General features: G+C 41.5%; 1 protein-coding gene across 1 annotated transcript in view; it reads right to left on the bottom strand.

Moving 5' to 3' along the window:
* HIP1 (huntingtin interacting protein 1) overlaps positions 1–24,619 on the bottom strand; it is a 2,554,439-nt gene that overhangs the window by 1,435,600 nt on the left and 1,094,220 nt on the right. Inside the window, exon 7 of the mRNA XM_044054110.1 lies at positions 8,132–8,193. Coding sequence (XP_043910045.1) covers positions 8,132–8,193 — 62 coding nt within the window. The remainder of the gene's footprint in view (positions 1–8,131; positions 8,194–24,619) is intronic.

The following is a 24,619-nucleotide window of genomic DNA, read 5'->3' as shown; positions in this document are numbered from 1 at the left end:
TCCTACCACAGCCTATTTAACAACTCTGCACACCTAACCTTAACCCCAAACATTTATCCTTTTACTCCAAAAACATCCATAGTATCTTTAATAAAACAACTGAATTCCACTCTTGGATAGACAAATATTCCCCTAACATAGTCACACTCTCTGAAACATGGCTAAAATCACACAATACAGACAATGAATTTCCTCCTAAGGATACAACATTATACGCCATGACAGAACACACAAAAAAGGTGGAGGTGTTGCCATTGCATGCTCAAACCTCCTAACCCTAACCCCATCCAACCCTCCTCCCTCTTTTCATCCAGCAGAACTCATTATGGCAAATTAAAAACCTAATAACCAAAAAACCCTAATGATAGTCACCATCTACATACCCCCAGGAGATAACATGTCATTATTAGTACAGATTCGCCACTGGATGTCTGACAATATACCCAATGAGACCATAATTCTCACTGACGTCAACATCAATTGGCTAACCCTCTGCTCTAACTCCCCTACCACCGGCATAAACCTATATGGATTCACTCAACTTATCTCTTCCCCCACTTTTCATCATAGGCCCACTAATACTAGCGCCATCATCTACTGGATACTTGTCTCTAACCCTCACCTCTATCACAACCCTGAATCCCTACCAAACTCAATAAGTGACCACAGTCCAATACGTATCCAAAGATTCTCCCCCCATCACTCTCGACTTCACAAATTTAAAGAATGCCAAAAGCTAACTAACGCTGACCCTGAGACATTTAACAACTCTCTCCTAGCTACAGACTGGTCTTTCCTATCAACCCTACCACTAGATGAAGCTGTACTTCAATTCAATTCAACTCCATCTTCCTTAACACACTTAACTCTCCTGCCCCTCCCAGAACAGTCAGAGTTAAATCTAATAATGCATGGAAACTCTGGACCACAATCAAATCTCCCACCAACTTACAAAAATATAGGGAACTCCAGAATCTGACTAAAAGCACATTATTAATGACAAAAAAAACTTCTACTACACACACCAAACCACTATACCCAGAAACCCCACAAAGTTTTGGGATACTATCAACCAGATTCTCCAGCTAGAGAAACCCTCTACATCCAACCCCCTCCCCAAATAACAACCCTGGAAACTGCACCTCTCCAATTCATATTTCATTGATACCATCAGTAAACTTATTCAAACTTCCAGTCCACCCAATCTCACCCCCTAGCACCCTCCCAACTACACAACTCCCCTTTCTCACTGAGACCAGTTACTACCAGCTACATTAAAAACCTTCTCCTTAATCTAAAACCATGTTCCCCATCAGGTGATAAATTGCCATCTCTCTTCCTAAAGACTGCTGCCGAATCTACTGCATGCCCAGTCACCATCCTCATAAATCGCTCCATTAGGGAATCCACTGTCCCCACTATTTGGAAAGAATTCCACACAATACCAATCCACAAAGGAGGGAATTCCATAGAACTCTCTAATTTTTATCCTACAGCTATACTCTCTCCCATCTCCAAAATGCTTGAACACTGAGTTCACAAACAATTATTAGCCTACCTCACTAAAGAAAATCTGATCACCCCTACCCAGTATGGCTTTCGGCCCCATCCAAGTACTATTTCTGCTCTCATCTCCTTTACTAACTACATCTCCCTTGCCAGATAACAATGAACTAGTGCCCTGCCTCTTTTTCGACCTCTCTAAAGTCTTTGACACTGTCTCCCACCCCATCCTCCTCTCCAAACTGTCCCAACTCAACCTACCCACAGAAACTCTCTCTTGGTTCAACAGCTACCTTACAGACAGGCAGCAATCTGTCAAATGGCTCTGTGCCATCTCTCCCGTTCCCCCATCAAAATGGGTGTCCCTAAAGGCTCATTTCAAGGTCCCCTTCTCTTTAACATCTTCACCAACCAACTACATCAATCCTCTCCCCAGTCCTCCCTCGTACAGTGCGCAGATGACTCCACTATCATCTCCATCACTGACAACTCTACTGACCTGCTCAAACACGCACAGAAATCCTTCAACCTCACTGAATCCTGGATTACTAACAACTAACTCATATTCAATCCCAAAAAAACAAAACTCCTCCTCTTCCTCCCTAAAGCCCTCCACCACCTCAAGTCATTACTTACCATCTCTTCACATAATAACACTACCATCACCCCTGAAACCCACACAAAGCTCCTTGATGTGACCACAGATAACCAGCTCAAATATAACCTGCATGAACATAACTGTAGTAAGAAAACCACCAAAAGCTCGGCCTACTATATAGAAAAAAAGGTTCCTCACCCCTGACTCTAAAATCTCACTCATACATGCACACGCTTACCTCCTCCCCAATCTCTTCTATGGCTCACAAATTCTAACTTACAGTCTTCACTTCTCTCCAAATTAAAAAGCATCTACAACAAAGTAGCCAGATTCAATGCTAATCTTCCTTCTAAATCACACCACTGCCACGTTCTGAGGACACTCAGCTGGCTAGAGCTTCCTAACCAACTGTTATTCACTCAACTTCTCATTATCCACTCTATCCTAAACAAACCCTCCTCCTGCTCTATTATCTCTACACTAATCTTCCTCTATATCCCTCCTTGATCCCTCAGAAGCTCTGACCAAGGTCTATTACAGATTCACAAACCTAAAAAATTAATTGGACAAAATCTTTATAGCTATTCTCCCATCACCCAATAGAACAAACTTCCCAAGCCCCTCAGAAATATTACCAATGACCATGAATTGAAGAAAATACTCAAACATTTGAACCACACAGTCATGTTTGTGACCATCCCACCTGAACTCTGTCCCTACTCCATCACTACTTTCTCTCTACTCACTCTCTCTTCCTCTCCATGACTCCCTCCCTTAATTCAAATTTCTCTTCAAATAGCCTCAACATGACTTTTGCTGTTTTCTTCTTTTTTCTCCAGTTACCTGTTATCCTCACTTTCTTTCTTCTTATTTTTAGTAATAAGGGATAGTTTTTCTAATTATGGATACGTTGACAAACTTTTCTAATGTACATTACTTTATCATGTTAATTTTCTTGTACTGTTATGTAAAGCTTTTCTCCCCATGCTTCCACTGAAAAAGGGCTTTAGCCCAGTCGGACTATCCCGGTCAACAAATGTCAAACTTTTTTTTCTTCTTCTTTTGGCTTTTCCCGGTTAGGGGTTGCCATAGCGGAACTCCGGTCCGCTAATGATTGGAAGTTGATTTTTACGTACTGAGTTGCCAGCCCTGACACACAATCTTCAACGAAGGTACACCCATTCACGCATGTCTCCACGCAGAAGACGCTCTAGTTGAGAATCAAACCGGACAGCGTCTTACTGTGAGACGACGACGCTACCACCACCGCGGTCAACAAATGTCAAACAAAAAAAAATAAATAAAATAAATAAAGGCAATAGCTGTAAATTATTATTATTTTTTTGTATTAAACAAGAAACATCTTTATTAAATTGTCACTTATGACACTGGCAATCATACATTTAGACATTTAGATAAATGAAAACAAACCATTTTGACAATTTTAGTTGCAAACATTATACATCACTTATAATCTATCCAGTCACTGTCAGCCCAACATTACATAGCTCATTCAAATCATGCCTTCTTTTAAACCCCATTCCTTGTCTGCATGTATCATTCCAACAATTTCCATTTTTTTCTATGTAATTTGCACCTGTCCTTTTCTAAAGATCCTATTTCCAGTTATTTTATCTCTGTTACTATCTTCACTGCTTCCAGTACATTTGGTACAGACTTTGACTTCTACTTCATAGTAATTGCTTTTTTGGCAGCCACCATAATTACAGTCAGCAAGGCCTTAACTATGTCTAAGCAATTCCGATTCTGTACCATAGCTCAAAGAATCATTTCCTTAGTCATACCAATTTGCTCACCCAGTACCTCTGACAGAGCAGTCTGCAGGGAATTTTTGAAGTCTGCCAACTCATTACACTCTCATACACATTCCCAATTACCTCCTTATTCCTCATCACATCTCCGACATTTGATATCTACCCAAGGAAACATTCTTTGGAATCTACTTGGGCTACAAAAATATCTGTGCAAACACTTCCAAGGAGAGATCCTAAAACATTTTAGACTTTGTTTCATATTTGAGAGAGATAATATATATCCCCCATTGTTTATACGTGAACTGCTTACCCAGTCTATCTTCCCAATCCTTTCTAACCTCCTCTGATTGATTCTTAAAGTTATCATGCAATATTTTATATGCTCTACTAATTATTCCTTTAACAGCAGCTTCTGTTCTAGAATTGTAGTAAAAACTCTACCAGTGCTGGTCTTTCACTTAGAATCCCTGTTTCTTTCTCTTTGCCTATACTCTGATATCAATTCCTGATAGAGACGGCAATATCTAGCCTGCAGTCCAAATAAATTATAGGCCTCTTCCTATTCTATTACCTTTCCCTCTCCAGTTATTTGCTCCCAATACCTTGATTATTTTTCCAGTTTTCAACAATAAATTCCAGCTTCTTCTTGCCTATTGTCTGTATCCCTAATTGCAGTCATCCCTATTGGCAGAATCTCCTTTCTCAATTCCTGTGTTGGCTTAGTTCTTAGAATACTTTCTGCTACTTTATGAATATTATATTCTGTATGGTTATTTTTATGGATCTGCATCCAAAATATCTCCTTGTTTCTTGAACCCCCCCCCCCCCATTTCATCATCATCCCCCTTTCCACATTTTATTACAGGTGTCTGCTTGTTCTATGTATAAGAGCCTTAACTATGTAGCTGTGAATTACCCTTTCAAATCAGGTAATCCCAAACTGCCTTGTTCTATTAGAAGAATCAGCTTATCCCACTTCTCTGGCTGTCTTCCCCTCCCAGATAAAATCCTTCAATTCTTTATTAACTGCTATAACAACTTCTCCCTCTGGTTGAAATATTCCTGACTTGTGTATAAAACTAAAGGGACAAACATTTTAATTGCTTGTATTTTGATATCCAATAATATCCATGTTTATGGGGACATGATAAAATGGAGTATTTAGGAGTATGGATTAATAAGGATTCTGGTGTGGCAGCGAAGGATATGTTGAAAGAAACTAAACAAAAGATAATACAAAAACTGAGAAACTGGAAGCTCTGTTATATGGATTTACTAGGAACCATTGGGATAGTTGATGCCATAGTGCATATGATCCTGAAATATTCCCTTCTATGGTCTTAGATGAGCTAGATGAGCTAGATCCAGGAAATGAAGATAGTAATGGGACACCTTTTTCGGTAGAAGCAGACATCCTGGAAAAGTTAATCTGTGAGAAGGCATTGCAAAAGATTTTTCCTGATTGCTTCTGAATCTTAGGCTTTTAAGCATATTTATTTCAAAGAAAAAGGATGCTTGGGAATTTTGAAAGGATTCTGCTGAAATGAAGCAGTCATCCAAACAGGGACAGATAAGTACTACTTGAGGTTTGAAAAAGGCAATTACTGATGCCAGCCCCTTTTTGAATACCCTTGGAGTTGTTGAAAGACCAAAAGTTAAAGAAGTAAACTAAAAATGTGATCCAAAAACAGAAAATGTAAATAAGGTCTGGAGTCTTTCTGAACTGGAGTATTTTGATAAGCATCCTTTTCTAAGGGTATACAAGTTAATGATCTTGGATGTACTGACATCCGAACCTCTATAAGGAAGCCAACTATCTTCTCCCACAATGAAATTTCAGATATCTTGTCCAGTCTTTCCGGAGAGAAGTGTTCTCCTTTCCTGGTGACAACCTAACATCCAGTTGAGGAGGAAATTAACTTTTCCTGACCCTTAACAGTGTATCATAGAGCAGGATCAGAGAGGTCAAAAACCTGAGTAATTGGAAATAACCACTGTGGAATTGGCTATCTGTGACCAGTAAAGAGAAACTGAAAGTAGGATCAATTTAGAATCCTTTGGTATAGCGGCTGGACATCTGATCCATAGCAGGATACATCTGATATAGCTAGAAGCTACTACAACAGTGATATAATGACAATTTGGAAGAAATCATGAGATCCAACATATATTTGTTTGTATATATCACAGAGAGAAATAGAGATAGATAGATAGATAGACAGACAGACACACATACACACGCACTAACAAACACACAAAACAGCTGTACTCAAGTTTTTCAATGGCCTCTCTTCGACCCTTTTATGAAGGCAAAACCTTAAACTAAAGTCTAGTTTGTCTTGGCTCATACACTGTGCCCTGTGAAAGAACACAGCTCAGCTAGCCCATAGCTTGATGGGCTGTCTCAAAAGTTCTGAATGTTTAGAAATATGATTTCACTAGAAACTATTCATCAAATGCTGCACTGTTGACAAATGCCAGAAAGTACTGCACTGTTGACAGGTGTGCAACCCAATCCATTGCTGTCCTTTATGTATGCCTGAAGTCAAAAAGATTATCCAACAAAAGAATATCACAACTGCTGCGTCAAAAAAAAAAAATAGGCAACATTAAAAACCTGCCGTGTTCTACATGTGTTTTTTGAGCTCAGACACAAAATGTTATTTTCAGGCCATTCAACAAAAAGGAACACATCCAAGCCAAAGAAAGGAAATGCCATATATTTAAAGTGGGATGGGTGAAATAGATGGTAAACACTTTACAAATGGATCATTTACTTAAATACAACAAACACGTGCATCATATTCTAAAGTTAGCGGAGTTCTACCAGCTGGTTTCAATATTGCTTAGTTTCAAAATACCAAGTGACCACACCAGTATTAACAAGGAAACTGCCACCTGACTCAATGTAGAGAAAATTTCCCTCCAGAAACAGAACTAGTTTCCACTGAAGTAACTTTGAGTCAGAGTCTTAACACATTATAAAATGGTCATGAATGCTGCTACTATAGCAGGTACTTCAGATGTACACCAGTTATCCATATCTGGACTAAAAGAGCCATGTACAACAGAGAATTTATTCCAGTCCATTATTGTGTGTTATTAACTTTCATGTCCACCTACAATACCAACTTTCATTAAAGTCAGTATTAAAATGCAGCCCTGCGTAATTCTGTAATTGCAAATCTAGTGAGTTTTTACATTATTTCTATGTGAAATAAAAAAAATTGCTACTACAATAATTAATGTGCAATTGTTTTGAGAAGTTTTAACTCAAAAATAAGCTTGAAAGCAAGTGTAAAAAATGAACTTCTGCTCTGGTTAGCTTAGACTGATTCTGGGAGGGTTTTGCTGTGCAGTGACAAGGCTTCTATCTGCATTACTGAAAAAAGAACTGGAAGTTAGCCAGATTAGTTCATTGGGGGGGGGGGGATATTTTCCTTTGGCACAATGGAAATGGGTGGAGAAACCCATAATTCCATTACTCAGACCACAAACATAGAAAAGGGAGGCTGCTAAAGAGATGCAGCTCACTTCATTGCATGTTTTACTGTGCAACTCAAAATGTTCCCTCAGGAAGTCTGAGACTATGTCATCCCATCATCCCAACATCTGCCTCTAAATTAGGAAGAGGGAGGGGGGGTGTGCAGGCTGCTGTTAATTTTGATCTAAAAGGGAAATCAGGAAGAAATTACTTAAACAAGGAGAACATGAAAATTAAGAGATATACAGATTGATATCAGCAGTGTAACAGACTGCATTGCATAGACAAAATACCTTAAATCGTTCCACAAGTAGAAAGGCCTTGGTTATACCCCACCTCCAAATTAAAAAGTAAATCACTTCTGTTTAATTGCTTAAGGCTGTCTTTGAATCTTCGTACTGGTACACAAATAACTAACTAAATAAATAAATAAAAACAAACCACTGAAATACAAATAAAAGAAATAAAACAGAAGCTCAACACCAATCCCCACAGCCTATTCACAAACATGGTGCTGTTCCAAGTTTATATTATAATGGCATTAAAATAGCAATGAATATCCAGTGGTGCTAACCCACCACAACCTGTTCTGCAGTCAAGGATACAAAACTAAAACTTTATGCTAAATCTTTTTGTTTCTCTGAAAGGTGGTGAGGAAAATGAAACCAACAGTCCAATAATAAATATGACTACATTTAAATAAAATTAGCACCCAAATGTCAGTCTATTCCTCTTAGTAAAAACACTTAGAGGTGATGTTTATTGACTTACCTGCTTGGAAAAGGTTTAATTCACACTCCAGGTAGTCAAACATTTCCACAGTTAATTGGAAACTTGAAAACAGAAAACAAAGAAGGCAAACAGCCATTAATAAAACAGGGAAACTAAATATTCGACTGTAAACAGTAAAGTCAAGAACTACCAACATTCCACTGGTACAGTTACAACACATCTGCAAAATTATTCAGCATATGTTACACAGAAGTAAATTAATGTAATTTGATGCAAGGCCAAATGTACAGTTTAAATTGTTAGTGTGTCATACATATTTCAACAATTTAATGATTAAGTCTACTACATTTAAAAACTGACACTATGAGGTACAATTCTGACATCACTATGCCATTAACAGCTCACAGCTCTCCTACTTAACTCACTGACTGATAGAAATTTAAAAAAATCCATGCAGAAGATAGACCTCTAAGGAGTACTCAGGAGCAGCAGCTATATGTAAGAAATGAAAACAAGATTGTACACAGACCGTAGGCTGATGTGCAAGACAAATGTTTACACATTATGGGAAAAGTACAGTTGTGTAAGTGAAACTTACCATAACAGAAAATATTCTAATAGATCTGTTGCAGCAGCCTAAGCTTTGCGGGTTCTACCCCACTGCAACCAGCCAGCTTCCAAATGCCAAGGGTGCCTTCTGCACACTCCAACTGTCAGCAACTTGGGCAGATCTCCATAAAAAAAGACAGCTGCAGCCCAGAGAGTATGTACAGAGGACCATATTGCTCAGAAGCTTCTAGATCACCTGCTGTAGAACTGATATTATAGATGCTCCAGGCCTTGTCTCACGGCATTCTTTTCAAAGTTATGGTTAAACAACTGGAAGGATCATTCCTAGACTCGTATTTTTCCAAACAGATCTGCATATTTATTAGTCTTAAAATTTAGTCAAGGAAAAAAATGTAATGTCTTGGTAATGGAAGCAAGGAAGGTATTAAAACTTCAATGAAACCTTTGCTGTCTGGCAGAATATATACTTTTTTGTTTAAGATAGCTATTTATTAGTGAGTTCTACAGAACACTTTAGGATTACTTTTCCACAGATAATGTGGTATTGGAAAAAAGTCTGTGAATATTAAATATTATGCCAAACAAAATTACATGCTAGGGGTGATGGAACTAGTTATTTGCATCTGCTAGGTACAACTCATTTACATATCTCATTTTCTGGATTGCAAATGTGAGTTATATGCTAGACTGTTGACTTACAATGCGGATGGCACAGTGGTGCAGTGGTTAGCACTGTCACCTCACAGTAAGATTTTCTCCGGTTTGATTCTCAGCTGTGGTGCCTTCTGTGTGGAGTGTGGATGTCCTCCCTGCACTCACGTGGGTTTCCTCTGGGTGCTCCGGTTTCCTCCCACATTCCAAAAATATGCACCTGGAGTGTTTCTCCCCGGCCCTCTGCTGAAAATGGTTTCACTTCCAGTCGGAAAAATGTTAAATAAAATAAATTATTTAAATATAGCTAGAAACCTAACCCTGAACATAAATTGCTATACCTAACCCTTAGCCTTAAAACTTTCCTTCCAAATGGGGACATCCAAGATGGATGCACAATGATTAACAGATTGATTTGAGCTTTCCTAGTGTGAAAACTCCAGTTGTGATAAAAATGGAAGCAAAAGCTATTCACTGAGGAAAATTCAGTTCCTGGCTATTAATTACACTGCCTGAATGCCAGCAAAGACGACATCTGGAGAAAATAACAGAAAATCAGCCAGAGAAGAGGAAGAAAAAACTGAGAAGAACCTTGCAGCTGTTCAGTAAACTTGGTGGACCCTGAGGTGCCCATCCCTACTGTAAATTTGACTGTGTAAGCTCCTCCAAATCACATCTTTTTAGGTAATGTTAGTCCTCAAAAGTTTACAACATAAAAAAACAGAATACAGATAAAATAAAAGTTTAATCTCACCTCATTTGCTCATTCTGCTGTGCACTGAAAGATCAAACCTGGAAGTCCTTTCTCTTAGACTCTTAAAGCCTGAGTTAGCCTCTGTTTCATATCACTTAGAACAAACTGCAATATTTAGAGTATTAACTCCATTCTTTTTAAAATTTGGGACTATACTGCCAATCACTGGAGAGCCTGAGAACTGCTTCTCAGGAATCAGTTTAGGATTAGTGCTTCTGTTTTGCTTCTGGAGAAAGAGACGAAGGACATTTCTTAGGCTTCCTAAACATTACCAATTACTGGAAATCTTGAAAACTGCTTCTTAGGAGCCAGTTTGGGATTAGTGCCACTGCTTTGGTTCTGGTAAGGCAAGGAGCATAGAAGCACTGACTCCTAGTGGTCGCTGGTTGGGCAGTGTGTATGGGACTTCACTGAGTGGTCTGGTTGAAGTTTGGTGAGAACTTCTTTATGGTTTTTGTGCAGCTTGGCAGTCTGTCACATCTAACTGCTATATGTTCAATCCAGGTTAACCATCAAAGAAGACTTCAGCAAGTTTACTGAACCCAGCAACACCTGAGCTACTACTACATCTCATGGAACAGCTTGGGATTAATGCTACACTTTTGCTTCTCATGAGAGAAGAAGCCAAGGATCATTGATTCCTAAATGCATATAGCTGTGTTGGTACCAGAACTATTTCCATTACCAGACAGATAGCATCTTAAATAAACTCCAAACCTCACAGGTGCTACTTTCCCTTCAACCCACATTGTTAAGCACGCAGAACCATGGATAATGTACTTTCTGTACTTTCCAGCCATCTTGGCTGGAATTGGCATCCTGAGACAATGTGGCAAATGTCTCATGTTTACTGAAAACCATCTACTACTTAAACTGACACAGTATATGAGAACTGTAGCTATTTAATATTATCAAAGGCAAAACTCTCCCATGAAGACACTACAAATAACAAGCAGATTGCCAGTATTACACACCACCATACTAAACCAGTCACTCAGATTAGACCAAATGCATAAACTTACATATGCTGAGGGTCTTAAAAGTAGTCTACCTCAACAACAAAGGCCTCCTAAATGTAACCTGAAACACAAGTACCCTCAGCAACCTTACAAACAGCTGTTCTGTTTTGGATAAAATATTTTATTTTAATGGCGAGTTTAATTGCAGAATAACTGGGATAGTGTAATGCACTTTATGTACATAGGTAGAACTGAACAGACTTTAAGGTCTCGAATATATGAACATTTTATTTATTTGACATTTGTTAACCGGGTTAATCTGACTGGGTGGAAGCCCTTTTTCAGCAGAGACCAGAGGAGAAAAGCTCCAATAGTGCAATAGATAAACAGTACATAAAATGGACCATTACAAGAGAAACAAGAGTACATAAGAACTAATAGCAAATAAGTTCAACTGCTACAGGTGAACAAACTACATATAAAATGTACACAGTACAAATATGTCAGAAGGAAATTCAGAGAAAAAAAACAGCATAATGAGCATGTACAATATGCTAGAAATAATAAAATAGACAGTTACAGTCATAAATTTTATTTATTTTACAATTGTTAACCGGGTTAGTCCAACTGAGCTTTTGGCTCATTTTCACTGGAGAACCGGGGAGAAAAGCTCCTCAGTGAGTTTTAAAACTTAACAACAAACAGTTAACAAAATATCATTTACAATCATTTGAAAATTACATTAGGGTACAATGTCATATAGAAGGAATAATGCCTTCATAATTCTTGTATAGGGCATAGAAATAAAGTGGTTAAAACCAGTGAGACAGAGAGGTTAAACTTTGTTATGATAGACAGGGGAGGAGAAGAAATTGAGGAAGGGTGTAACTGAAAAGAATAGAAGGGAAGGAGATAGTGGAAAAACAGTGAATAAAACAGTGAGGACTGGTGTTGGGAGGGGTACTCAAAGCTGGGGTAGAGTAGTTTCAGGGGGGATGACTACAGTGGCAGGACCATTTTTTTTGTTAGGTATATTCGAGTGGCTACCTTGAAATGCTTGGTATGATCAAGGGACCTAATTTCTTGGGGTAGTTGGTTCCAAGATGCAGCAGGGTTATAATTATTGAGCAAGCATCCTGTTTTGGTTTTGGGTTTATAAATCTGTAGCAATTCTTGGTCTGAGCTGCGTAGTGTCCTGGTCGGGGAATATTTAGATATAATAGATAAAAGGCTAGCGCAGAAAGAGGGCAGATAGAGGATGGAGTGGATAATTTGTAGATGATGTAGTAGGAGCAGATGGGGGAGTTCGAGCCAGTCCAGTTGCTTAAGGGATAATCAATGGTGAGACTTGTAGGTTTGGTTTGCTGCAAATCTGGCCACCTTATTGCAGGTAGTTTCAAGTTTTGTAATAAGTGTGGTGTTAAGGTTTGTGAATAAGTGACAGCTGTATAGAAGGGTGGGAAGAAGAAATGCATAGGACAGAGTTATTCTGGCTGTGTTGGTTAAATACTTCTTATTGCGGTAAAGGAGTCCAAATTTCCGGTGAGTTTTTTTAATAGAATTAGTAACAAGGAGATCAAATTTAAGCTGATCATCAGTTATGACTCCCAGCAGTTTAGTGGTAGGTTCAGCAGCAATGATGGTGTTATTGCTTGATAGGATGGTAAATGTGGTTTTGAGATTGGTGAGGTTCTTGGGAAGGAAGAGTAGGAGCCTAGTTTTCTTAGGATTGAGAATTAATTTGTTATCACAAAGCCATGTCTCTATGGTGTTGAAAGATGCCTGGGTAGTAGAGTGGAGGTTTGATAGATTATCTGCAATGGTGATGACAGTAGAGTCATCTCCATATTGTACAAGTGTTGAGTGGGGACAAGAGGTGTAAAGTAGATTAGTGAAAATATTAGAGAGCAGTGGCCCAAGTATGGATCCCTGGGGGACTCCCATTGGCACACTGAGGGGGGGGGATAGTGCAGATTGCCATTTAACAGCTTGCTGGTGGTTAGAGAGATAGCTAGAGAACCAGGAAATAGTGGGAGGAGAGAATTTTAAGTAGGAGAGTTTGTCCAAGAGGAGAGGATGGGAGACAGTGTCAAAGGCTTTGGACAGGTCCAGGAACAGGCATGAGACAAGTTTATTGTTGGCACGGGCCAGAGATACAGTATTGATGAAGGATATAAGTGCAGTTGTGGTACTATGTTTGGTACGGAATCCATGCTGAGTGTGTGTGAGAAGGTTTTCTTGTAGAAGGTACTGCATTATCTGCTTGTGAATGCATTTCTCTAGAATTTTAGAGAGGGGAGAGAGTATAGCAATTAGTCTGAAGTTTGATATATCAGAGGAATTACCGCCTTTGTGAATGGGTAACGTAAATCATTTTTTTCATATTGCTGGGACATACAATTTAGTGATAGAGAGGTTAATCAGGATGGAAACTGGATAGGCTAGGCATTCAGCAGCAATCTGTAGGGAATAGAAAGGTAGATTATCAGATGAGGGGGAGCAGGGTTTGAGTTTGGAGAGTAAGGATTTTATATAGTTAGTTGATACAGATTTAAGGGAAAAAGAGTTAGAAGGATTGGGAGGAGAAGGAGAGATTGTGAGGTTACTGCCATTTTCCTGGTGGGAAGAGAATTGATTATGGAGGTTACTGAGTCAATAAAATGATTGTTAAATGTAATGGCAGTTTCTTCTGGAGTTTTATTTGAGCAAGGGTTTGGAGGGGAAGGGTTTCCCGGATGTAGTATGTGACTGATAGTGTTCCAGAATTTTTGGGGTCTGATTTTAGGGTAGTGGGAGGGTGAGCATAGAAGTTTGTTTTGTCTTTGTTGATAATTTTCTTTATTTGGTTCCTAAGTTCTTTATAGGTCTGTAGGAGAGAAGGGGTCTTAGTTTAATCCATAATTTCTATATCCTGTCTCGGTTTTTCACCAGGGTTCGAGTAGATCTGGTAAGCCAAGAAGCTGTGTTAGATTTGATTCTAATTGTGTGGAGAGGAGCTACGGAGTTTAGAATGTTAAAAAAGGTGGTGTTGAAAGAGTGGATAACCTCCTCTAAGGGGGCAGTAGTGAGATGAGACCAGTTAATTCTAGAGAGTTGGTCAATGAAAAAGTCAGGACTGAAGGTTGCGATTTTGCGGGAAGTGATAAACTTGAATGGTCTGGTGAAATGGGTAGTATGTCTGGTTACTGTGATAGGGCAGTGGTCACTAAAGGCATTTGGAAGGGTCTGAGGGTTATGGTAGTTTTGAGGGTGGGAGACCAAAATCTAGTCCAGAAGAGATCTTGGATGGTGTGAATTATTAATAAAGGTAGAGATAGTGATTAGCTGCTCAAATCCATGTACGTTGATACATGAGGTAGTGTTGGGAGTTTGAATTGAGAGCCAATCAATGTTTATGTCCTCTAGTATGATGGTTTCATTATGGATGGCATGAGAGAGGTGGGATAGGATGTTTTCAAGTATGTTAAGATTATCTCCAGGGGAGATACATATTGCTACTACAGTTATGGTGATAAAGTTGTTAAGTTTAAAAGTGGCAAGTAGGAGTTCAGCTGTAGAGAAAGAAGGTAGAGGGAGGATTGGACTAGTTATAGTGAGGTGATCAGGGCAGAGTATGGCTACTCCTCCTCCATTTTTCTTTTGTCTATCAAGTCTAAGGATGTTATAGCTAGGAGGGGTAATTTCACTATCTTGGTAGTGTGGTTTCAGCCAAGTTTCAGTTAGAGTGACTATATCAGGAGTATAGTTAGTTAACCAGACATGGAAATACGAACTTTATTTACTAAACTCCTGAGGTTGATAGAGCAAAAAGATGTTTGCTTTATTGACGGAGTTGTTGTTGTTGCGTCTTTCGGCTTTTCCCGGTTAGGGGTCGCCACAACGGAACTCCGGTCCGCTAATGATTGGCAGTAAATTTTTACGTGCCGAGTTGCCAGCCCTGACACACAATCTTCAACGAAGGCACGCCCATTCACGCATATCTCTACACAGAAGACACTCTTGCTGAGAATCGAACTGGACAACATCTTACTGTGAGGCGTCAACGCTACCGCAGCACCTTTATTGAGGGAGTGAAGTTGGTTAAATTTGGTATATGAGGATTATTGTTCAGGGTAGAGTGGGAGGGGCCTGGGTTAGGATGGATGTCTCCTGATAGAAGTAGAGTAACTGTTTGAGTGGGGGGACTTTTCTTTTTTCTTTTAAGGAGGTTGGGACAGGGGAAGATAATTTTATTTTAGGAAAGGGAGTGGTATGGGTTAGGATGGAAGGACAGATTTGTAGAGGAGCCTGGGGTTTTGTACTTGGATTTAAAGTCCAGTTAGTGGGGTAGAAATGGGGCAGAAGTAGTTGTGAGTGGTAGGAAGTGAGAAAGTAAAGGCAATACAGTATTGGTATCAAGAGTAAGGTTTGTGTTCTGAACGACATGATATAAGGTAGAGTATGTGGAGACAGTGGGAAGGAGGGGTGAGAGATCAGCAGGGGTGTATGAGAAGGTGGTACAGGAGAAGAGGTGTGTTAGTAAGGAAGCAGGTGGGAGGGAATAAGGGTGGAGTTAGAGAGGTGTGGATTAGATTGATAAGTATAAAGGAAATTATATGGGGGGTGGGTGGGAGCGGAGCAAAGTGAGCCCAAGCATAGCGAGGGCGAACGGAGTGGAGCCCTACCGAGTAGCAGCTGTTTAAAAAAAAATATCAGTCAGCCCTGAGCCAGAATCACTCAGGATTACTGCAAGAATCAAAGTGCTTCTGTTAAAATTCTGGGAGTTAGCTAAGTTGTATTTATATGGGGAGAGAATGATTGTTAAGGTGTAGTTATGGGGAGGGGTGTGAGGGTCAATACAGGGCATCAGGTTCCCATGGTGTTGTGCTCACCCTGGTTAAAGATACCTAAATTCCAAGGTCGAATAAGGTAAATGTGTTCAGATAGGATTTCAGATAAATTATTTTCTCATTAACAGAGGGGGAGGTTATCATACTTTATTTCCAGTCTCCCGAGGTATGCGTTTCAGTATGGTTTAGGTCAGATTCCCGGTTTTAGCAGTAATTGTCAGAGCCTTGAACTGGGATGCAATTTTAAGATGCAGAAACAAGGAGAGAGCTAGGAGAAACAAAAATGCAGAGTATTTAGTGGGATGGGTTGGGTAGTAGAAATAGTCACCCAATAGCACAGACACTTAAAAACACTATATGAATAAAAATTAACAGCATATACAATAAGCATGCATCTAGTTAAATAACAGGTGCTAGTCTTAGCTGAAATATCTGTTAATATAGAGACCAACTAGTATTTGTGGAAAACATAGGGTTTTTAGCATCTTTAAGCACAGAGACCATGCTCACAAATGCAGGCTCTTAAAGGAGCGCTAATACAGCAAAATACAACGTAAACACTGTAGCTTTGTGTTTTAAATACAGAGACAGTTAACACAGATGCAGGCTCTAAACAGAGCGCAAATAAATTAAACAAATCTGTAGCTTCGCTTCTTTAAGCATGGAGACAATGCTCACAAAAGCAGACTCTTAACGGAGCACTAATACAACATGATAACATAAACTTTTAGTTATGTACTTACCATAACTTCGGATGTATGGGATCCATCTCGCCTACATTCATGACAGATGGGACAGATGGGTTCGGAGCCGATCCATCGGCTCCGACTCGGCAACTTATACACTAGCACGAAGTCTCTCATTGGCTGGGCTACTCCCTATCCCAGGATGCACTACACCTGCTTCCCCAGATCTTGTTTGTTCGCTTTCATACACCCATGTAAACACAGAAAACACTATTAGTCACTATAACCAACTAAAGTTCTTCAAGAAAGAACGCCAAGAAAAAAGTGACTACAGCTCCTCTAAATCCAAATGGAAGGGGAAGGAGGGTGGGTACTTATGAATGTGGACGAGATGGAACCCATACACCCGAAGTTATGGTAAGTACATAACTAAAAGATGTAATGGGAACCTATCACTCCTACATTTATGACAGATGGGACAGCGTCCTAGCACCTACATCCCGGGTGGCTCATTGGAACACACTCCTGAGAACTGTGGAACCAAAGGAAGCTCTGCCTCGAGAAACCACATCCAATTTGTAATGAGAAATAAAGGTGTGCGGAGAAGTCCAGGTTGCCGCAGCACAAATATCATCTATTGATAACTTGGAGTGAAAAGCTATGGAAGTAGCCATTGCCCTGGTAGAATGAGCCTTGACTGGAAAGGGAAGGTCTTTATTAGCCTGTGAATAAATAAAAATGATACAATCTTTAATCCATTTAGATATGGAGGCTTTTGTTACTGGTTGACCCAATTTGTTCGCTGCAAAAGAAACAAACAACTGATTTGATTTCCGCGTTTGAGCGGTTCTATTCAAATAAAAACGTAATTGTCTATGTACGTCCAATTGATGCAAAGTATATTCTGCGTTATTGGAGAATTCTGGGAAAAAGACAGGGAGTTCTATAGTTTGTTGCATACAGAAAGAGGAGGCCACCTTTGGTATAAATGCAGGGTTTAATTTCAATGAAACTCTATGCTTGTGAAAAATCAAATAGGGAGGATCAGAACAAAGAGCTTGAAGTTCTGAAACTCGCCTAGCAGATGTTATGGCTACTAAAAAGGCCGTTTTCCAAGACAGAAATTTTAAATCACAAGTAGCAGCTGGTTCGAAAGGATGGGCAGTTAGGGCAGCAAGAACCATATTCAAATCCCAAGGGGGAACAGGCTGAGATAAAGGAGGTCTAAGGAGCCAAGCCCCTTTAAGGAAAGCCTTACAAAGTTTGTGAGACATCAATGAAGGTTCAAAAGAAGCATGAAAATTAGAGATCGCTGCTAATTGAACCTTAATGGTAGAAACTGAAGAGCCCGACTGAAAAAGGGAGGCCAGAAAATTCAAAACCTCCGATACTGGTGCAGTGAGAGAATCTATACCCCGTTCTTGAGCCCAGAAGGCAAACCTTTTCCATTTACTGGAATAAAGTTTGATGGTGGAAGGTTTATGAGAAGAAGACAGTATGTGGACCACGTCCGGCGAAAGAGCATTGTCTCGGACTAAGGATGGAAGTGGAGTAACCATGCTGCCAACTTCAAGGACCGGAGAGACGGATGACGCCGTCCTGACTGGTGAGTCAACAGGTCTGGCACCGGATCCAGAAACCATGGACCTTCTATCACATGCCTCTGTAGGAAGGGAAACCAAACTTGACGAGGCCAGTGTGGGGCAATCAAAATCATCTCGCTCTCCAAGTAAATAGCCTTCTGTATCACCCTCGGTAGGAGGGGGAACGGAGGGAAGGCGTAGAGAAGACCGGGGGGCCAAATGTGAGTCAGAGCGTCCCTGGGAATCTGTCCCTGAGAAGGAAACAGTGTGAAGAACTCTCTGCATTTCGCATTGTGAGGGCTGGCAAACAGGTCGCAGCAAGGAAGACCCCATCTGTCGAAGATCTTCGCAGCTATACTCTGTTTGAGGGACCACTCGTGGGGTAAAAGAATGGTCCTGCTTAATCTGTCCGCAATCACATTGGACTTCCCCGGTATGTGCGTTGCCATTAGAAAGCGGTTGGTAGCTACTGCCCAGTGCCAAAGTCTCATGGCTTCTCTGCATAGTGGGTAAGACCTGGTTCCACCTTGCTTGTTTATGTACCACACCACCGACATGTTGTCGATAGGATAGTAATCGGGCCCTGTGGGAGAGCGTGATGGAGAGCTTGAAGTACCAATAGTACCGCTCTCATCTCCAGGACATTGATATGCAAATGCGTTTCCTGAATCTGCCATGTGCCTTGGACCGACCTGTCCAGGTAATGACCCCCCCACCCTACCTGGGAGGCATCCGTAGTCACAGTGGCAATGGGACGTTGAGGTATAAAGGGTCGCCCCTGGTCGAGATTTGATTGTAGAAGCCACCAATGAAGATCTCGACGGCAACTTTCCGTGATTATGATTAAGTGGTTCAAGGGAAGTTCCTGATAGGACCATTGAACCGACAGTAGCCATTGTAAAATTCGCATGTGAAGTCTGGCCAAGGGAACTAAAAGTATGGTCGACGCCATCGAGCCCAACAGTTGTAGGATCCGATGGGCCGGGGCTCTTTGTAGGGGGAGACAGGATTTGACTTGATCTTGTAAGACCTGAATTCTTGCTGCAGGTAAATAGGCACGCATTCTTTTTGTGTCTAAGTCTGCGCCTATGAAAGTAATACGCTGAGATGGCTGTAGTACAGATTTTTGCAAATTGAACGTGATCCCCAAGAAACGGCCCAAGGTGAACGTGGCTCTGAGCGCTTGGAGTAGTAGATGCTCGGAGGTGGCAGTAAGGAGCCAGTCATCTAGATAAGGAAACACCTGGAATCTCAGACTTCTCAGGTGAGCAGTTACCACTGCCAGACATTTGGTGAACACCCTGGGGGCTGTGGTGAGACCAAAGGGCAGTGCTCGGAATTGAAAATGACTGGCTCCGAGGCGGAAGAGTAAATGTCTCCTGGACTCTTGAGCTATGGGAATGTGATAGTAAGCGTCCTGGAGATCTATGGAGCACATCCATGCATTTTTTTCCAGCAAAGGAAGAATAGATTGAAGAGTGACCATTCGAATTTGGACTTCTTCTAAACGATTCAATGAACTGAGGTCCAAAATGGGCCTGAAGTCCCCTGTCTTTTTTGGTACCAAAAATAACTTTGAGTAAGTTCCTGATCCGATCTGGTCGATGGGGACAGGCTGGATGGCTCTTTTTCTAGCAGCTTTGAAACCTCTAATGCTGCCTGATCCCGCTGACTGGGTGGTACGTCCGGGATTTCCCTTAAAGAAAGGGGGGGGTTTGTTGAAGGGTATGATATATCCTCCGGTAATGATGCGAAGCACCCACCGATCGCTTGTTATGGATTCCCAAGCTTGTGGGTGCGCCGCAAAGCGACCCCGACTGGCTCGAGTTGCACAGTCGGGCAACAACTCAGGAACGCTGCTTGCATGAAGAACCACGAAAGGAATCGCGGTCTCCAGAGTTACCGGGGGCTCTGCCACCTCTGCGGCCGCGTCTTCCAAAATCCCCTGCCTCTGGAGGGGAATCACTGGGTGGAGTAGAGAAAGACTTTTGGGATTTTTAAACCACATTTTCCTCCTCTCCCAGCCTTGGGATAAGGCCTGGAAGGAGCGGAAAAACGGGCCCCAACGGCAGTCAACGTCTTGCCCTCCTGCTCGCATCGAGTTAGTGTGTCCTTCACCTTGGGTCCAAACAAAGATGACCCATCAAAGGCGTCGGCAAAGGAAGACTTGAAGGCCTCCGTGAGCGAACACAAGCGTAACCAGGCTTGCCTCCTGAGGGCAACGCCTGTTCCTTCTCTACTCGCCCCTTCGGCCGCATACGAAATGAGCCTCATGGACGAGTTAACGATAGAAAAAAGGGTAGTCATCTGTGCGCCAACAGTCGGGCCAGCGCCTCAGGTAGATTACCAACAATAGAGTCATTTAGCTCTTTGAGAAGATCCCTTTGGAGCCTCGTAAAATGACATAAATAGTTCAGCGACCGTAAGGTAAAGGCCGCTGAGGACAGGGTACGCTTCCGCACCTATCCATACTCCTAGAATCCTTATTAGGAGGATGAATAGACGTCGAAGCCTCTGCCACGTCCTGCTGTGTGGCAGAAGCCACCACCAAAGCATCTACAGGCACACCCTTTGTGAGAAATTCCTTCTGGGGCTGACAAAATTTATTGGGCCTCGCAGGCACCGGTTCTACAGAATCAGGGTGTTCCCACACCCTTCGAGAAACCAAATCAAGGAGTTCATCGAAGGGCGGAGACACCCAGGAGGCGGAAGGCTGGGCCCCAAAGGCCTTGAGGAAGACTGACTCCTCAGCTGAAGGGGTTTTGGCTTGCCAGTCACCTCTCTGTCTCAGAATCTCCAAGATATCTGAGAAGGAGATATCATCCGAAGATGATTTGGGGACCCTTCTGCGTCATCGAGGTCAGTATCCGATGTAATAGACTCATCTTGGGAGTCTACGTGCTTCCTCTTACACAATTTCTTCCGTGGGGTTCGTCCGAAGCAGTTTCGGACGGATCACCCGAAGAAGGAACCCGATGGGGTATCCTCAGGCCCTGGGGCCCCGCTGCCGGGGGGCTGCAACACAACAGAGGCACCAGTCTCCAAATCTAGGGACGGTGAGGTAGAATCTTGTTGAACCGGCAAAGGCATGGCCAGCGCGCTCCTCATGGCCTCAAAGGCCGGACCTCCAGAATCCAAGGAGGTCACTGGTCTAGAGGCCACGATGGCACTGGGAATTCCAGCAGCCGATGCTCCGAGAGGAAGACTAGGCACCGAAGCACCTAATCCCAAAGTATTCCCCTCGGGCCCGGCTGAAGAAGTCGCAGTACCAAACCCTGAACCGGAGGACAGGGTAGGAAGCATAGCCGGAGCCGAAAGACCTGTAAGGGGTCTCTACTCCGACCGTATGGCTCTACATTGCTCCACCACCACCGGCTCCAATGGCTCCGAAGAGGTTGGAGGAGGAATCAAATGTGTTGGGGGGGGATCGGCTCCGAAGCAAACTGAGCTGGAGCCGAGACCATTTTAGTAAACACTGGAGATTGGAAAAGCCTCTGTAAAACCCTATCCAGGTCCAAATCTGACAGTCTCGAGGATTTAGAGGAGGTAGACACTCGAGAAGACTTTCCTCTCGGCTCCGAGAGAGAAGGGGACCGGCTCCGAAAAGGCTCCAATTCTATTGGCGCCAACTCCACCACAGCATGGAACACCATCGGCACCGAAGGAGCCTTCTTCGGAGCCGAGGGGGAAGAGTCTGAGCTGCACACTTCCACCGGCTCCGAAGCCATTGGAACCGATGGAGGTGATTCACCTCTCGATACTCCAACTTGCGGCTCCGAAGGCAATGGAGCCGAAGTAGGAGGTATCGAGGCAGACCCTTCGACCCTCGGCCCCGAAGTCAGTGGAGCCGAGGAAGAAGAGGTCAATTTTGACTTTTTAGAAGTCGGCTCCGACGGACTTGTCGGTGCCGACGATCTTTTCTTTTTGGAAGCAACAGGAGGATTTAAAGCTTCCTCAAAGGAGGGTTTAATAAGCCCTTTCAAAATCAGCTTGTTCTTGCGTTCTTGAAGAACCCTAGCGGAGAAAGCATGACAGACACTACATGTCTCCTGCAGATGTTTCGGCCCCAAACAATAAACGCAAACTGAATGGCTGTCTGTGATGGACATTTTGTAACTGCACCGAGTGCATTTTTTAAAGCCTGACTTCTGCTCTTTTGACATAATACAGGCACTCAACAAGCAATAAGACTATCACGAAAAAAGCGCCAATAAAGAGCGCGAGACACAATGCACGAGTACTGAGGAAATTTTACCTCAAAAAAGAACACTGTAAACTGACACAGACAATACAATTTCAACGACCCTAAGCCCTCTAATTTAAACGGGCCTAGCCCGAAGAACAACTAACCACAACTTAAGTAGCAGTTAAACAGCAGTCAAAGGTAGGGCAAAGGCCCTCTAACTTAAACGGGCCTTGCCCAACTGAAAAAAATAAAGTACTAGAAATCACTCAAACACAGACTTACGATATACAAATTACAAGGAATAGCTGTTAAAACAGCTGTTTGGTTAATATATAGAGAAAAAACCCCAAGGTCAAAGACCAGTAAAAGGTAAAAAGAACCACTTAGCTCCAGCCAAGTCGAGACCACGTCCAGCTTGTAAAGCGGCAAACGAGATCTGGGGAAGCAGGTGTAGTGCATCCTGGGATAGGGAGTAGCCCAGCCAATGAGAGACTTCGTGCTAGTGTATAAGTTGCCGAGTCGGAGCCGATGGATCGGCTCCGAACCCATCTGTCCCATCTGTCATGAATGTAGGCGAGATAGGATCCCATTACATCACTGTAGCTTTGTGTTTTAAACTAAGAGACAGTTAACACAAATGCAGGCTCTGAACAGGAATAGAAAGATAAAGCAGTAAGAGATCACAAAAATAGCAAAAAGTAAAGATAAGCAGAGAAAGTAAGTATTGAAGTATGTACAGGTGGAAAACCCCACGTAAGAAGTCAGTGAAAGGACTGCTGTAATAGAAGCAGAGAGGACAGCAGTCTATAAGAGTTTTTTTTTTTGTTATCATACAGAAGAAGCAGCACACAGAGGGGGAAGAAGACTGCAGGAATTAGAGGACAGGAAGATAGATTATGTTGAGTCATTACAGAAACACAACCATAATTTACGGAGGCCATCTTTTATTGCTGTTTTATAGGTGTTAGGGTTAGTGATACATCTGACATTATGTGGCAATTTATTCCAAACATTAGCTATAGAATAGCTGTAAAGTAGTTTGCCAATATTTTTATTGGGCTTATAAACTTGCAGTAGGTTCTGCTGACAGCTATGGAGAGCGCAGTTGGGAATGTAAGGCTGGATGAGAGTAGAGAGAGAGGGACAAGGTGATGGTTCATGTAAGACTGAATGAGCCATGAGAAGCTGGTGTACTAGAATATGGCGATGAAATTCTAGTCACTGCAGGTTTTATAGGACTATGCAGTGATGAGTGCGGTAAGGTTGGTTAAAGGCAAATCATGCAATTTTGTTATAGGTAAGTTCTAGTTTAGTGAGAAGATTAGATTGGAGGTATGTGAGAATAGGGGCTACATAGAGCAGTGTGGGGAGTAGGAAGGCTTTTGCAAGGCAAAGCCTGGAAGCATTTGTGAGGTATTATGTCTGTACAGCAGGCCTAGTTAGTGATGGGTCTTTTTAATATACTGCTGAGTATGGAGCTCAAACTTTAGATGGTCATCAATAATAACACCTAGGAGTTTAGTGTGAGGTTCAGTAGAGGTGGTAGTGTTATTCAGGGAAGAGACAGAAAAGGTAGTTTTACGATGTTGGAGGGTTGTAGAGAGGACTAGGAGAACATGTATATGACATTAAAAAGAATAAAAACACAAGTTCCCTGGCAAAGCATATTTTAGTTTATCCTGGACACTCTTTCAAATTTGCCATTTTAGAAAAAGTGGATGTTGGGAAACGGGGGGGGTGCTTGGTAAGCAAGGCTAGAAATAAGGAAATTGTACTGGCAGCTCTTTTTTGATGATATTAAGCCCCCAAGACTTAATCACAACTGCAATATAGCTTGTTTATTAAGAATGAAAGCCCTTGAGAGATGACTGTAGTGTAGTGGTTATTACATCTGTTTTATATGCAGAAGGTTCTGGGTTCAGTTCCCTGTAGAGGCGATATGGATCTTTTGTGTTTTTGATGTTTATTTGTTTTTTAAGTCTTATTGTGTATACTTGTATAATAGTTGCAATACCTTGCTTAACATATTAGGATGTGGTAGGAAATGAATACATGTATAAATATGCTTGTTTCTAATTTTCACTTATGATTTATTAATAGTAATATATTTTATATAGGTGTCTGTTTAAACTTAATATTTTAAATATTATATATATATATATATATATATATATATATATATATATATATATATATACACACACACACACGCACATATAATATATATATGTATACATTATTTAATGTATATTTATTTGCTTTTAAGTAATTAAAAGTTAATTATATGATTGTTAGCTTTTATGAGCTAA

Source organism: Protopterus annectens, chromosome 13.part0, assembly GCF_019279795.1.
Source record: "Protopterus annectens isolate FY-2018-M chromosome 13.part0, PAN1.0, whole genome shotgun sequence".
Lineage (NCBI taxonomy): Eukaryota > Metazoa > Chordata > Ceratodontiformes > Protopteridae > Protopterus > Protopterus annectens.
The sequence above is the reverse complement of the archived record's forward strand: the minus strand, read 5'-3'. Positions and strand labels throughout refer to the sequence as shown.